The 14,865-nt window shown below is 37.0% G+C and overlaps 1 protein-coding gene across 2 annotated transcripts in view; it reads right to left on the minus strand.

The window, feature by feature from the left end:
- LOC123563672 (transmembrane protein 184B-like) overlaps nucleotides 1-14,583 on the minus strand; it is a 63,175-nt gene extending 48,592 nt beyond the window's left edge. For both annotated transcript variants that reach the window (XR_008369352.1, XM_045356611.2), the window contains exons 1-2: nucleotides 14,250-14,583; nucleotides 1,236-1,457 (exon numbers count right to left, since the gene is read on the minus strand). Coding sequence is in view for 1 of the 2 variants with exons in the window: in XM_045356611.2 (XP_045212546.1) it covers nucleotides 1,236-1,457 (222 nt within the window). In the remaining variant the exon portion in view is untranslated. The remainder of the gene's footprint in view (nucleotides 1-1,235; nucleotides 1,458-14,249) is intronic.
- Between the last annotated feature and the right edge of the window lie 282 nt (nucleotides 14,584-14,865).

Here is a 14,865-nt window from a genome sequence, read left to right on the forward strand (position 1 = left end):
TTTAGGATTTTTTGAATTTTTCAATATTTCCTGCAATGTTCATGTAAGTCAGCATCATGAACTTCTTTGTTGGGAGTTTAAATCTGGCATTTCCCTTAGAAAGTATGAATTTGACTGTCAGCATGCTCTAGCTATTTTGAACAAAATTCAATAACTGTTTTGATCCAGAGCTATAACTGAAGGTTATATAATTCTTGTTGTTTTATTTTATAACCACTTGCTTTGTTGCAACTGTATCCTGGGTTGTTGATCAGTATTCATACTAAGCTGTTGTGAAATACATAAGTAACAGTCATCCCAGTATGTCTAATGATTGTCTGTACAGAATTATAGATCTAATCAGATACTGAAAGTGGTGTCCAGATAACTTTAATTTGTCCAGAGGCAACTTAAGTGTACATTACAAACTTATCTGAATGAAATATTGTATAACTTTCAAATATAGCCATAATTTTTGCATCTTTTAACAATACATCAGTTCTCCCTCCAGCAGTATACAGATATGATTTCCTTCTATGTTACAATTCAATACTAATTTTTCCTTTAAAATTTTTAATTAGTCTATAAAAATATCATGATGATATTGATTTTGCTTTTTTTGTTGGTGTTAAGGTCATACCAACACAATCATAGTTCACAGGGCAACTTTCACCATGAAAATGATTTTTTATATAAAGAGTGTTTAAAAAGCACACTATGCTAAATATGTACCAATTCAAAATACCACATTTCCAGATATTCTATATGTTTTAACAACTTCTATAATAACAAAATTCCCCTCTAAATCATCAACTGTTTAAAGTAGAGCAATTTAAGACCAGTTTCAGTCCTCCAGCCTCTGACCGGTTGCTTCTGAAATCAGGTTTGAAATCTACCAATGACATGGTTACATTCTGAGACTGATAGTGGTATCCTAACACTTCTCATAGGTTTTTTTTGCTGGATTTAACATCATACTCATACTGACACAATTATAGGTGACTATCCCAACTTTAAATGGTGGAGGACGACCCAGGGTGCCTCTACAGACATTACTTCATCACGGGTGGGCACCTGGTCCAAGTGGGCATAATCATTGACATTCTGTAAGCCAGCTGGATGGCTTCCTCACATGAAGAATTCAACGTCCCGCGTGCAACATGAACCCACATTGATGAGGGGAAAGTGATTCAGAGTCAGCAATCTTAACCACTCGGCCATATTTTTTCAGACAGAGACAAGATAAAGACTCTTACCTGGTGGCAAGTGATTAATATTGCAGCAAAAGCAAATGTGCCAGCAATGCCCTGTGCTGCTTTGGTCTGGAGAAAGATCAAGGGATGTAACTCTGTCACATTGTTAATGGGCATACCACTGGTTACTATGGTGGCGTTGGTGACCGGTGGTGTGGAGATTATTCCACTTCCATTCTTGCTGGGTGCTAATGTAGTGCTGAGATTAGCTGTATTATTGGCCATCTGAAATATCAATAAAATGTTCTATTATCACATTATTTTCATCTGCAATTGTCCATTATATTTACTAAGATATTATGACCACATGTCCCTAAAACTGAAGTCTGGTTTCAGTTGGTTTAGTAGTGAAGAGCAATTCTATAGTTTACCTGGTCATAACTTCACCTTATTTATACAAAAATTAATTATTTAAATGTGACCTGACCACTAGACTAACTGACCACTGCAGAGCTGTGGACAACCCAATCCGGTCAATTCACTGCAATGTACATTAAATATTAAACAAAAATGATAACCATCAAGATTTTAAAGTTCACATCCAGTACAGAAATATAATCAATAACTGTGTCTGATGGTCTATTAAATCAGTTACGGATATGCCATAACTCTTCAAAGGCTAATATTCTTTCTAGCAAAGATACAAGCTGTATGATAATCATTCTATATGGTATATTGTTTGTAATATGAAAGATTCTGCAAAAGCTTATTGCCTGGATATTAGAAGTTTGCATTTAGTAAGTAAGTTAGAAACAGATGCCTCTTGCCAACACTTTTATTCAAATTCTAGCACATTGATCGGAAATGAAGTGTGACAGACGGACGGAAGGACAGACGGACAGGGCAAAAACAATATATCTCCCCAAGTGGGTTGGGGAGACATAATTACAGGCAGTCAGTAACAAACACATATATATTTATAAAACTTTATTTAAATCATTTGAATATCATTTAACTGTAACAATTTATGAAATTTTTATGAAACAGCACATAGGCCTAATATAATTACAAAAGGGCCAAGGCCATCCTTAAAAAATTGTTTGTTTGCAGTAACGCGACCCAGAATTTTTAGTGTGAGTAGGTAGGTAGGGATTTGTTTTTTTTTTCGTTTTTTTTTTTCTATGCTAATTGTACAACACCTGCATTTTGTTTTTAACCCTCTGGTTTATACAACTTTTGGGTACTAACACTTCTCTGTAGAATGCTAACTTGATTGTAACATATCTGCATGGGTGGTAGTTTTCACATAGTATGAATACTAATATTACTAGTAATATCACCTTTTTAATAACAATAAAAACAACAGATAGCCTGACACCAGTCAGAAACAGAGCTTATTATCTCAATATGAACTTAAAAATTTAAGATTATCAATATATTAAACAAAAATAATTGGCCAGACCTTTTGAATGTCCTTGCACTGGCTAGGGTAATAAAATAACATTACATTCCTTAGGATTCAGCATTGAAGTACATAGCAAAATCTTTATTTTAATACCCTGTAGACCCCGAGCCTGATTACTAGCACCGCACTCCTTCAAAGCCTATGTATCATGTAATTTTAAGACAATACTTAATTGTTTTACATTGTTTACTCAGGGCTTAAATGGAGAAGTGGAGAGATTTTAGGGAGAGGTGGAGTGATTTTAGGGAAACGCGGAAAGATTTTTAATAGCGCCATGACATGCAAGTTGAAAATGGAACTAAATATACTTATCAATGTAAACCTAATTTCTTATCCTTGTGAATCTACTGTGATTAAACTGCAAATTAAAGTTTTTTTCACTCTTGCAATGATTGCCTTAACCAAGAAAAGCCTAATCTGAATATGAATACAATTAAAAAAAGCTAGGTTAATTCCATATCAGCAAAAAATAAATCAAGCTTCCAGTGCTAATGCACTCAAACACCGTGTCCAACGTATACGTTGCATTTACGGTGGGTACGCTACATACATGGTATATTGTACGTTCCATTACCGGCATTTCCTGTTGATTTTGTCAACATCCTATGTGGTGCGGTAAGAAAAACTACTCATTTTCATCGAAGTTCAACGTATTCAAAGAAGCGATATATTCAGTGCGAGCTGCAGATCATTCAAGCTCCCCATGGTAATGCGATTTTGGTCAGTAATTCTCTAGTTTCTTCAAACATTCGAGTAAACCGACGTGTGAAGTCGGTTTCGAACTCGGACGTTCACTTTCAGGTTCATTTTTTCTGTCTCTTAAAAACATTCTGTTGATTTTTCATCTGTTGAACGCGAGAATAGTATAACAAGTTACAAACAGAAATATATATCATGGCGTAAATTCATGTTTTATGGGAGCTTTATGCCAAAATTAGCGATGTACGCCCCATAAAACGGCGCGTCTACAGAAGAACGCCACATAAAAAGGCCGTTATATTTATAGCAACTGATTACGTATGTCTTCACTCACATCAATTCTTTCATTTTATTTACACTTTTTAACAATTATAAACGGTTTTGGAATTACATAATGTAATAACAGTAATATTAATTATTCGGAAGATAAAATAAACATGCTTGTTTTGTATAAACAGTCCGGTATAAAATTGCCCGTTAAAGTTTTTACTTGGGAATCATGAACATTCCATATATTTTCGTAAAGTAATCTTCGGTGTCGGAACCTAAAACGAATTAAATACTGAAAATGTATTTCACAAGTAACATATTGTCGTATTATCAGGTAGAGTGCGGACAAAACGAATACTGCTAGTGTGAACATGGCCTGTAACTTCACAACCTGCCCCGCGTCTGGGGTAGGTTGTGACAGTATGCGGGGTACACTGTGCGGGGTACACCCTTACCTTTCAGTATGGTATAGCAGTATGAAAGTACATGGCATTTAACCTTAGGGAAATGCTGAATTTCATTATATATCTTATGTCGATATATCTACATGATAACGAACTGTCAGAACACAAATGTGTAATACGTCAAAAATTACTTATAGCGGTCAAAATCGGTATTTCAAACACAGTTTCGTTGTCCTTTTGTTTACAATGCTTGTGCTTTCCAAGAAGAGTATTTGAAAAAATGGCGTTTTTTAAAAAAAAATGCAAATGACGTCTAAGCTCTTCAATAAATATTATAAGTCACGTGTGGCACATTCAACAGCGTTCTCCCCTACTTATCTGATCAAACTAATAATCATCATTTCTTGTTCATTTCCTGAATGAAAAGCACTTGTTTCCAAGATAACCGTGGAAGAAATTGTCGATTTTTCTTTTAAAGTACCTAAGAAGAAAGAAAGACATATTTCCTGTTGTAAATGATTCCTGAAAGTAAAAATGAGCCACGCTATGAGAAAACCAACATATTGGCTTTCAGCATGGATCCAGACCAGCTTGCATATCCGCGCAGTCTGGTCAGGATCCATGCTGTTCGCTTTCAAATAGAGAAACCATAAGCGAATAGCATGGATCCTGACCAGAATGCGCGCATGCGCGGCTGTCTGTATCCATGCTAGTCACAAAGCCACTGCATGTTTGTTTTCTGATGTTGCGGCTCAAATCTACAAATGAAAACAATTAAAATTCGTAAAATATGTTACATACACGTGAAATGATATAAGAATAAAATCAATGCCAATAACATTGCGTAATACTGAGACACCACGCCATCGTGTAATGTGTTTTCTACATATATGTAATTATTTTCAGGATACGATTCTTTCGTAAGCTAACGTAAACGCCCGAAAATATTGGTGAAGATTAATGAGTGCCAGGTAAATGCTTATGGACAACTGACTGAAAATTATTATACATGATATCTAATTGTGAATGTAACTCTACAAACACAGTTATTTCATATATTTAGTCAAGTTTATTTGATAACATTCGACATTAAAATTAATATTTTAAAGAGACTATTTGCTAGGAATTTATCATAGTACGCAGTGGTGGGGTTTAGGTATCCTCCCCGGAAATTCCTTACAATAATGACAGTAACTGTTGCATTTTAGATATATATAACGGCCTTTTTATGTGGCGTACTTCTGTAGATGCGCCGTTTTATAGGGCGTACATCGCTAATTTTGGCATAAAGCTCCCTTTAAACATGAATTTACGCCATGATATATATTTCAAATTGTAGCTTGTCATACTATTCTCGCGTTAAACCGATGAAAAGTCAACAGAATGATTTTAAGAGACAGAAAATGAACCTGAAAGTGAACATCCGAGTTCGAAACCGACTTCACACGCCGGTTTACTCAATGTTTGAAGAAACTAGAAAATTACTGACCAAAAACACATTCCCATTGGGAGCTTGAATGATCTGCAGCTCGTACTGAATATATCGCTTCTTTGAACACGTTGAACTTTAATGAAAATAAGTAGTTTTTCTTACCTCACTATAAGGGATGTTGACAAAATCAACAGGAAATGCGGGTAATGGAGCGTACAATATACCATGTATGTAGCGTACCCACCGTAAATGCGACGTATACGTTGGACACGGCGTCAAAGTCAAAACACAAAAACCCATAAAAGCATTTCACAGTCACTTCTTTTCAATAGCAGTGACATCACTATGACATCACACATAATACAGTCTTCTTTGATCTGCTAGTGTCTTCTTTGATCTGCTACTGTCGGCACACATTAAAAGAAACAGTTGTCAAACAGATTAAACCCAGTTTCTGATGGCAGGTGTCAAATAATTGCATGAATTTCAGTTACATTAATTAAGTCACAGAAATTTTCAGTAATAATAACTATGTTTCTAATGTCTGGGTTTTGAAAAATAGGAAAAAGTGGACCCATGGAAATTTAATTTCACGCAAATAGGAAAATCTAGAAATGTAAAAATTATGGATTTCTTTCGCTGGTTTTAGTCATTGCATTGAAAGGATGTTTAACTTTTATAAATAAATTTTCAGGTAAGAAAATTTTGTTTGTCTATTATTTTTGACGTTTATTGTGCGCTTTCCAAGTGACTTGTGCAGTGTCACTGCAGTGTTATCCTCGGGGCAGATTAAAAAGATTATGCAACGACAAAAGATCGAAACTAAAATTATTATTTGTTTGCAAAATTGTTTGAGAAATTATGACAGAATGATATCCAAGAATTTATCTATCCCAGATGTTTTACGTACGAGAAAAATCATTATTTTACAAATCTAAAACTCGGTTAAATACGTCTGCAGTATTGCACAGATAACACTATGTTCCATGATTTGTCCATGTGGAATTTTCTAAACAACTTTTTGCATGAATTTTTGTAGTATATCAGGAAATCGGCAGGGCGTTCGGTAGACCCGAGGTTCTGGGTTTTCACTCGCACTTATCGAGAAAAACTCGTATTTGACCCGCCCAAAAATTTTTTCGGTGCGACGGCTTGACAGTTCAGTTCAGTTATTTGTGTTTAATAAGGGTCCATCCGCCCGTTAGGGCACAGTAAAGCATGAAAGCTATGTGGAGTATAGACCCCCGACATGTCACCAGGCATACCGTTAAAGATACATTTCTGAAGCCAGAGTGGTGAAAATTTACCTCTACGCAATTTCCATAGAGTATATGCCAAAGAAAAGTAATTTTGATGCCAAAAGTGAATCACTTTCACGGCCAATGAGACCTAAACGACAGAGACCCGTATAGAGACGTGGTTGCTCGAAGGCGCCCTTAAAAGGGCGGTAAGTGCTGCAAGCCGCTGTCGCTGGAATCCTCCGCCGCTCCTCCGCTGTGGGTGGTGTGCCCCTCCCCGCTCTCCCCCCACGTTGAGCGTGGAGTTTGAGCAGCTCGGGGGCTTCTCTGCAAAGCCGTCATTATCTGCAGGCCGTCTGAACAGCAAGCCGTCAGCCAAGTACATAGCTCCTTGTCACAAACAGTCCCCTTTAGGGCCACTCCCGCCAGCTTCAGTCAGGACATTGACAGAAAAATGCCAATGACCTAGTTCTGTCAATGCCCTGTGCCTTCTCGAGACGTGCACTCACTGGCGGGCTGGAGAAGTGCGACGGCTTGACCCGAGGAAATTTTCTTTTATGCGTCTCGAGTTCGAAAGAACTGCCCCTTGTCAATCAAAATCCCGGTGAATTCGAATATTGTTCGCCGCCATAAGCGGAAGTATGGCAGTAGGCGGAGCTTGGTATATTAATCAGCTTCTGGCCGGTGTCAATCATGCCACGCGCCGACTGACGCATGGGCTTCTCGCGGTTGGTATTTGGTACAATAATGTCTGTCATTGCCAAAGGTATTTATTGATCAATGTGTAAAAGTTAATTGATAAACAATGCATAGAAGAGCAGCCTATTATCGTATTTGTGTCACTTGTTAATTAGCGGTATACAGAAAGCGTAACATCCACATATTTTGTTTCTTATCGGTCATATCGATCATTCATGTAGTTGAACCTCAATGAACACTGTCTAGGAAAGCTTATACAAATACAAATAGTTACCCAAAAGAAATAACGAAACAGGAAAGAATAAAAACATGGCATCGATAAAAAGAAAATTCCGAGTTTTGGGTTAAAAAAATGTTTGAGTCGCGGCGATTTTCGTGAGTCGGTCGCGTTACCGCAAACAAACAATTTTTTAAGGATGGCCCAAGATTGTCGCTCACCTGAGTAACACACCATAACCGTGTAAACATGTTTGACCTAGTGACCTTGTTTTTGACACCACATGACACAGTTCCAAACTCTTGAATTTATCGCGTTTTCAAGGAGATAAACATTCTGACCAAGTTTCATGTAGATTGGAGCAAAAATGTGGCCTCTAGTGTTAGCAAGATTTTTCATCAATTTTGCCTAGTGACCTAGTTTTTGACCTAACCTAGGGATTTTTCTAGACCTCTAAAGACGGCAGGGTGCTGTTAAAAAGGGGCAGGGTGCATTTTGCGCCCCACCCCTGAAATCGTGACTGCATAGTATACATGTGTATAGACGATTTTCCAACTTCAAAATTAGTTTATTTATGATTTTCGCTATTTCAGTAAAGGGAAACTACTCTCCGCGCTAACTGTCTAATTGTCGTTACATTCCGTAAAAGATTGAGTGTTTTTTTTTCTTAAACAATTTTAGTGTCATATAAATTTAATAGCATTTTTGATGATAGAAATATAAAACAAGAGCTCCGCCAAGTGGGGCAATATACGCATGAAGGGTTATATCAGAGGATGGGAGCAAAATTTAAAGAACTTGACTGTTGAAGCCTAAAGGACTGGAACAAAAAAGGGAAGAAATTCAAAAAAAAAACCTTACCAGATACAGATATGTCAGAATACACCTAAAAATTGGAGGTACATGCATCCATGTTGTACCATAGAAGCGGTTTCGGTTTTTCCCTACGGCCAATAATAAAAAAATTACAAAATACATACAAGCTATTTATAGAAACATAAAAGGGAAGCAATTAAAAAAAAATATTGTAAGTGAACAAAAAAGGGATCCGCCAAATAAAAACAAGAACATCACAATGCAGAGCAATATAAACAAGAAACAAAGTCATATGACCTTTGACCCCTAAGTGTGACCTTGACCTTGAAGCAAGCCATCTGAAACATGCGCTCTGCACGTCGTCTCAATGTGCATGGTGTACATTTGTGCCCAGTTTCTTTGAAATCCTTCAAGCAGTTCAAGAGTTACAGAGCGGACACGAAACAAACTCAAATGACCTTTGACCCCCAAGTGTGACCTTGACCTTGAAGCAAGCCATCCAAAACATGCGCTCTGCATGCCGTCTCTACAAGACTGGAGCAAAACAATGACCTCTAGAGTGTAATCAAGCTTTTCCTTTGATTTGACCTAATGACCTAGTTTTTGACCCCACATGACCCAGAATCAGTATCATTTAAGACTAAATATTATTCTGACCAAGTATTATGAAAACTAAATAAAAAATGTGGCCCCTAGAGTGTAAACAAGGTTTTTCTTTGATTTTACCTGGTGACCTAGTTTTTGGACCCATGTGACCCTGATAAAAACTCATGTTTTTGGGGCCGAATATGGGCCCCATTCCTCTCATAAAAAATATGTTTTTTCCCCTTTCTAGTTTCTAAGCAGAAAATTCCCCCCAAAATAGGTTGTTTGACATTTGACATCTCTAGATATGAACTCTCTTTCAAGTTATATTATAGTGCCTCTAAGGAAGGTTACTGCTGCAATATAGTTAAATTAGTTAGAAATGATTGAAAACAGTATTAATAAGTGTGAAAAGTATTAACATATATATGGCTAAAAACTTTGTCTTAAAACGACGAAAAATTCCCCTTCCTGAAGGTATTGGTACCTGTCCCCAAATGTTGTCTGCAATCTGCAAATATGCTGACCAAGTTCCATGCATATTAAATGAAAAATGCAGCCCCTATTGCATACACAAGGTTTTTCTTTGATTTGACTTGGTGAACTACTTTTTGAACCATGATTTATTTATGTGTGTGTGTGTGTGTGCGTGTGTGTGCGGTCGGGTTTAACGTCTTTTTCAACAATTTATTGTCACATATGGCGACCAACACTGTAACCTTTTCATAAAATACAGCTAGACAGAGTGGTTCTGTCTGCCTAACTTATGTCTGTGAGTGTCATGATTAGGAAAATAGGTTATGCTTGCGTTAGTGAGATGGATTGTCGCAAGCAAACACCAGAACCCTAAATAAAAGATGGCAGTGGCTAGGGTTACGGTACCGTAATCCTAGCCTCCGATTCTAGGATTACGGAAGTTCCGTATTTCTAGACAACCCTGTGAGAATAGGCTAGGATTACGGAAGTATTTAAGAGGAGTCAACAGGGGTTCCACTAGACCCGAAAACCCAATCTTGAGTCCCAGGACCCTTGGGCCCAAATTTTGAAGGGTCCTTTTCCAAAATACAGGAGTCCTGTCCCAACACGTCAATATAATTTACTATAACATTTCATGTTATTTTAATTAGGTTTATCTTCATTTTTTTTTAATAACAGAACAGTGCTATAACACTCTAGAAAAATGTATCCAAAATGTACTATCCGAATACTGTTACACTTTCAGAATGTCATCGGAAAGTAGTTTTTGCTCAGTTTATTTGGCAAACTAAGCTAAATCAGCGATAGTTCCTCAAATAATGATGCTACTTATCATAAAAAACTGCATTGAAAGTCAGGTTTTTTTTTTAGGAATTTTGGAAATATGCATATGACATCGGGTGTAATTAGACCCGTGAACGGACATTCTAAACTTATTTTTGCTTTCGAAATTCATCAAAATTTGTGAAGTTTCTTGTTGAATTTACGATATGATCACTAAACAATGGTCTAATTTAAAGTTGGCATGAAAAAATCTTGCAGGGCACTTTTCACATGCTCGGTAATTAGCTGCTTACGATAATTTAATAATTGGCGCCTTTTTTGACAGTACACAGGATTCGCTTTATCAATTAATTTCAACACTTCATTGATTTCTTGTTACCTATGTGCACTCGCCGTGACGTAACTTGCTGATAAAAATCAGCGAGGCATGTCTACAGGAGAAAGGGCGGGATTTAGCAGAGATCAAAGGCAGGAGAGCATGACCGCGAGTGTTTATTTTGAATACACGTGTCTATCGTGGAAATAGTTTTACTGAAGGAAATTACTGATAAGAGAAAGGATTATCAAAGGAAAATGCCACCGGGTCCCGAAGGACGCACAGGCAAGTATTCTGCCGGGTCCTTTGAGCGTCTTTTGAAAATCTCCCGGGTCTGGACCCGGGGTCCCGGGTCAAATGGAACCCCTGAGTCAAATATATATATTAGGACATGCATAAATGATGTTTTAAACTTAATAGCGACTTTTTATGCCTGTCGTATTATTTCGTGTTATCGACCCGCCATTTTGGGTTAGTAAAAGAAGAAAGAGAAAAGAAAAAAATAGAGAAGAACAATTAAAAATGAAAGAAAAAAAATGCAAAATCACGACTATGAAATAATAACGTACTTGAAACAAGAGATCACAGAGTGATCTTGGCGCCCACCAATGTGCCATTTTTGATTGTTCCAAATTTCAAGACTTATTGACTAGCTCAAGGTCAAATTTCATTTCAGTACACAACACTGTGCATATGGTCCGAATTCGAAAGCTGTAGCTTGAGAAATGTGAAGTAGGTCACTAGGTCAATGTCAAGGTCAAAGTTTGTTTCGGTACACAATCTTATGCATGTAGTCTAAATTTGAAGCCTGTAGCTACAGAAATGTGAAAGTAGGTCACTAGGTCAATCTTAAGGTCAAGTTCATTTCAGTACACAAAGCTATGCAAGTGGTCCAAATTTGAAGGCTGTAGCTTGAGAAATGTAGAAGTAGGTCACTAGGTCAAAATCAATGTCAATTTTTATTTCAGAATACAAAACTATGCATGTGGTCCAAATTTGAAGCCTGTACCTTCAAAAATGTGAAAGTAGGTCACTAGGTCAATGTAAAGGTCAAAGTTCATTTCGGTACAAAAAACTATGCATGTGGTCCAAATTTGAAGGCTATAGCTTGAGAAATGTGAAAGTAGGTCACTAGGTCAAAATCAAGGTCAAATTTTATTTCGGAATACAAAACTATGTCGTCCAAATTTGAAGCCTGTACCTTAAAAATGTGAAAGTAGGTCACTAGGTCAATGTAAAGGTCAAAGTTCATTTCAGTACACAAAAATATACAAGTGGTCCAAATTTGAAGGCTGTAGCTTGAAAATGTAAAAGTAGGTCACTAGGTCAAAATCAAGGTCAAATTTTATTTCGGAATACAAAACTATGCATGTGGTCCAAATTTGAAGCCTGTACCTTCAAAAATGTGAAAGTAGGTCACTAGGTCAATGTGAAGGTCAAAGTTTTTTTTGGTACACAAAACTATGCATGTGGTCCAAATTTGAAGGCTGTAGCTTGAGAAATGTGAAAGTAGGTCACTAGGTCAAAATCAATATCAAATTTCATTTTGAAACACGGAACTATGCATATGGTCCAAATCTGACGCCTGTAGGTCACTAGGTCAAAATCAAGGTCAAAGTTTTTTCCAGTGCACAAAACTATGCAGGTGGTCCAAATTTGAAGGCTGTAGCTACAGAAATGTGAAAGTAGGTCACTAGGTCAAGATCAAGGTCAACTCATGTCAAGGTTCATCTTGCCACTCAAAAATATACATGTGGTCCAAATTTGAAGGCTGTAGCTACAGAAATGTGAAAGTAGGTCACTAGGTCAAAATCAAGGTCAACTCATGTCAAGGTTCATCTTGCCACTCAAAAATACACATGTGGTCCAAATTTGAATGTTGTAGTTATTGACAAGAACATTTTAAAAGCTTTCCCTATATAAGTCTATAATGAACCATGTGACCCCCGGGGCGGGGCCGTTTTTGACCCTAGGGGGATAATTTGAACAAACTTGGTAGAGAACCACTAGATGATGCTACATTACCAGTATCAAAGCCTTAGGCTTTGTGGTTTGGACAAGAAGATTTTCAAAGTTTTTCCCTATATAAGTCTATGTAAACCATATGACCCCCAGGGCGGGGTCATATTTGACCCTAGGGATATAATTTGAACAATCTTAGTTGAAGACCACTAGATGATGTCACATACAAAATATCAAAGCCCTAGGCCCTGTGGTTTTGGACAAGAGGTTATTCAAAGTTTTTCCCTATATAAGTCTATATAAACCATGTGACCCCCAGGGCGGGGCCATATTTGACCCCAGAGAAATAATTTGAATCATCTTGGTAGAGGACCACTAGATGATGCTTCAAACCAAATATCAAAGCCCTAGGCTCTGTGGTTTTGGACAAGAAGGTTTTCAAAGTTTTTCCCTATATAAATCTATGTAAAATATAGAAATAAACAAAGGGCCATAACTCACTCATAAATTGTTGAACCAGTCTGATTTTCAGGGGGACACAACTAGGGTACCAATACATCATTCTGACAAAGTTTGGTCAAAATCCCCCCAGTAGTTTCTGAGGAGATGCGATAACGAGAAATTGTTAACGGACGGACGGACGGACGGACGGAATGACGGACGGACGGACCACGGACGCAGAGTGATTTTAATAGCCCACCATCTGATGATGGTGGGCTAAAAAAAAACAAAAGAAAAAAAACAAAAAAAAAAAAAAACAAAAAAAAAAACGATTATTTATTATGGAAATTGAAAAGAAAAAGAAATGGGCCATGAACTGAGCACCTCCTCGTGATGTAACCCGGATATAGTTGGACAATTATGTAAACATTGAAACATTACTATTTTCATTAAGAAGATTTTAACTTTTATCATTCATAATCATTCATCAACAGTGCATAAATAATTGTCCATCTATATTTAACTAACCCAAAATGGCGGATCGATAACACGAAATAATATGGCAGACATGAAAAATGGCTATTTTAAGTGAAACAAGTAAGTTAACAACATCATTTATGCATGTCCTAACATATATATTTGATTCCTCTTAAATACTTCCGTAATCCTAGCCTATTCTCGTAGGGTTGTCTAGAAATACGGAACTTCCGTAATCCTAGAATCGGAGGCTAGGATTACGGTACCGTAACCCTAGCCACTGCCATAAAAGATCAATGTTACACTTTGCTGGGAGACTGGGCAAGGGTCATGCCAGCTTTTATCTGAGTAATTACTTTAACACATCTAGAGAAATCTTTTTTTCATTTCCTCAAGTATAGCTCTAACTAGTGCCATGCAAAACTTGGGCCTAAAGCCAGTTTCATAGGGTTATGTTTGTCAAGATGACGTTCCAAGGTGCATCGTACTGTTAGGAGACATTCAGCATGGCTGCGTTTGCCGGGCCACAACCTCAATTTCAAATGCACTTGAAGCATATGCTCCACTAGACAAGCTAAGAGTAGGTCCAAATGGACCGATCTGAAGCAAAAATTTATAGCAAAGACAAAGTTGTTGATGAAATGAAACAAGAGTCTGACATGTGCCAACTTGCTAATATACTCTACACTTTGTATGAGGATGATGATGATACACAAATTTTAATTGACAGAAAAACCACCTGTTGTCGTAAATAACAACATATTTCTAGGCTAGTAAAAATCACACAAATACATACTTTTTTATAAACACAGAAATAATTCCAATATGTATATTTAAGTTCCAGTTGAACTTTGTATTTTACTTGTCCTGTAAAATGTCAAAACTGCTCTACATTTTGACGAACTAGAATATCTGTCAATATTTTGTGTTATGGCCACTATCCGGAAGTGACGAATAATCACCTGGATGAACGCGTCATGGATAAATTATTTTGATTTTCTCGTACGCAAGCTTCTAAGCTGGTGTCACATTGGATAGTTGATATAAATTATGGGCAAAGGATATTACAGATGTGTTCAAATGAATGCAATCCTAACTGCACTTTATTTCTAACGAAAACCCCGTTTATTTCATTCGTATATTTTGCCACGAAAGCAGGTAATGTAAGAGCACGGTGCAGTGTTTGCCTAGTCACGTAAACATTCTGTGGATCTAGCTGGCCGAGCATAGGCGCTTGAAGCTCTATCAATAAATATATGCATTATCATATTCCACCCACCTTATATACTAGAAATCTAACCTACAATCTATATTTTATTGATTAGTTGCAAAAAAGATTTTTTTTAATAAACTTTAGATATTCTAATATTTTACAGATACCTAGAGTTAACTCTACAACTTATGGTAAGCAC

Source organism: Mercenaria mercenaria, chromosome 2 (genome assembly GCF_021730395.1).
Source record: "Mercenaria mercenaria strain notata chromosome 2, MADL_Memer_1, whole genome shotgun sequence".
NCBI lineage: Eukaryota > Metazoa > Mollusca > Bivalvia > Venerida > Veneridae > Mercenaria > Mercenaria mercenaria.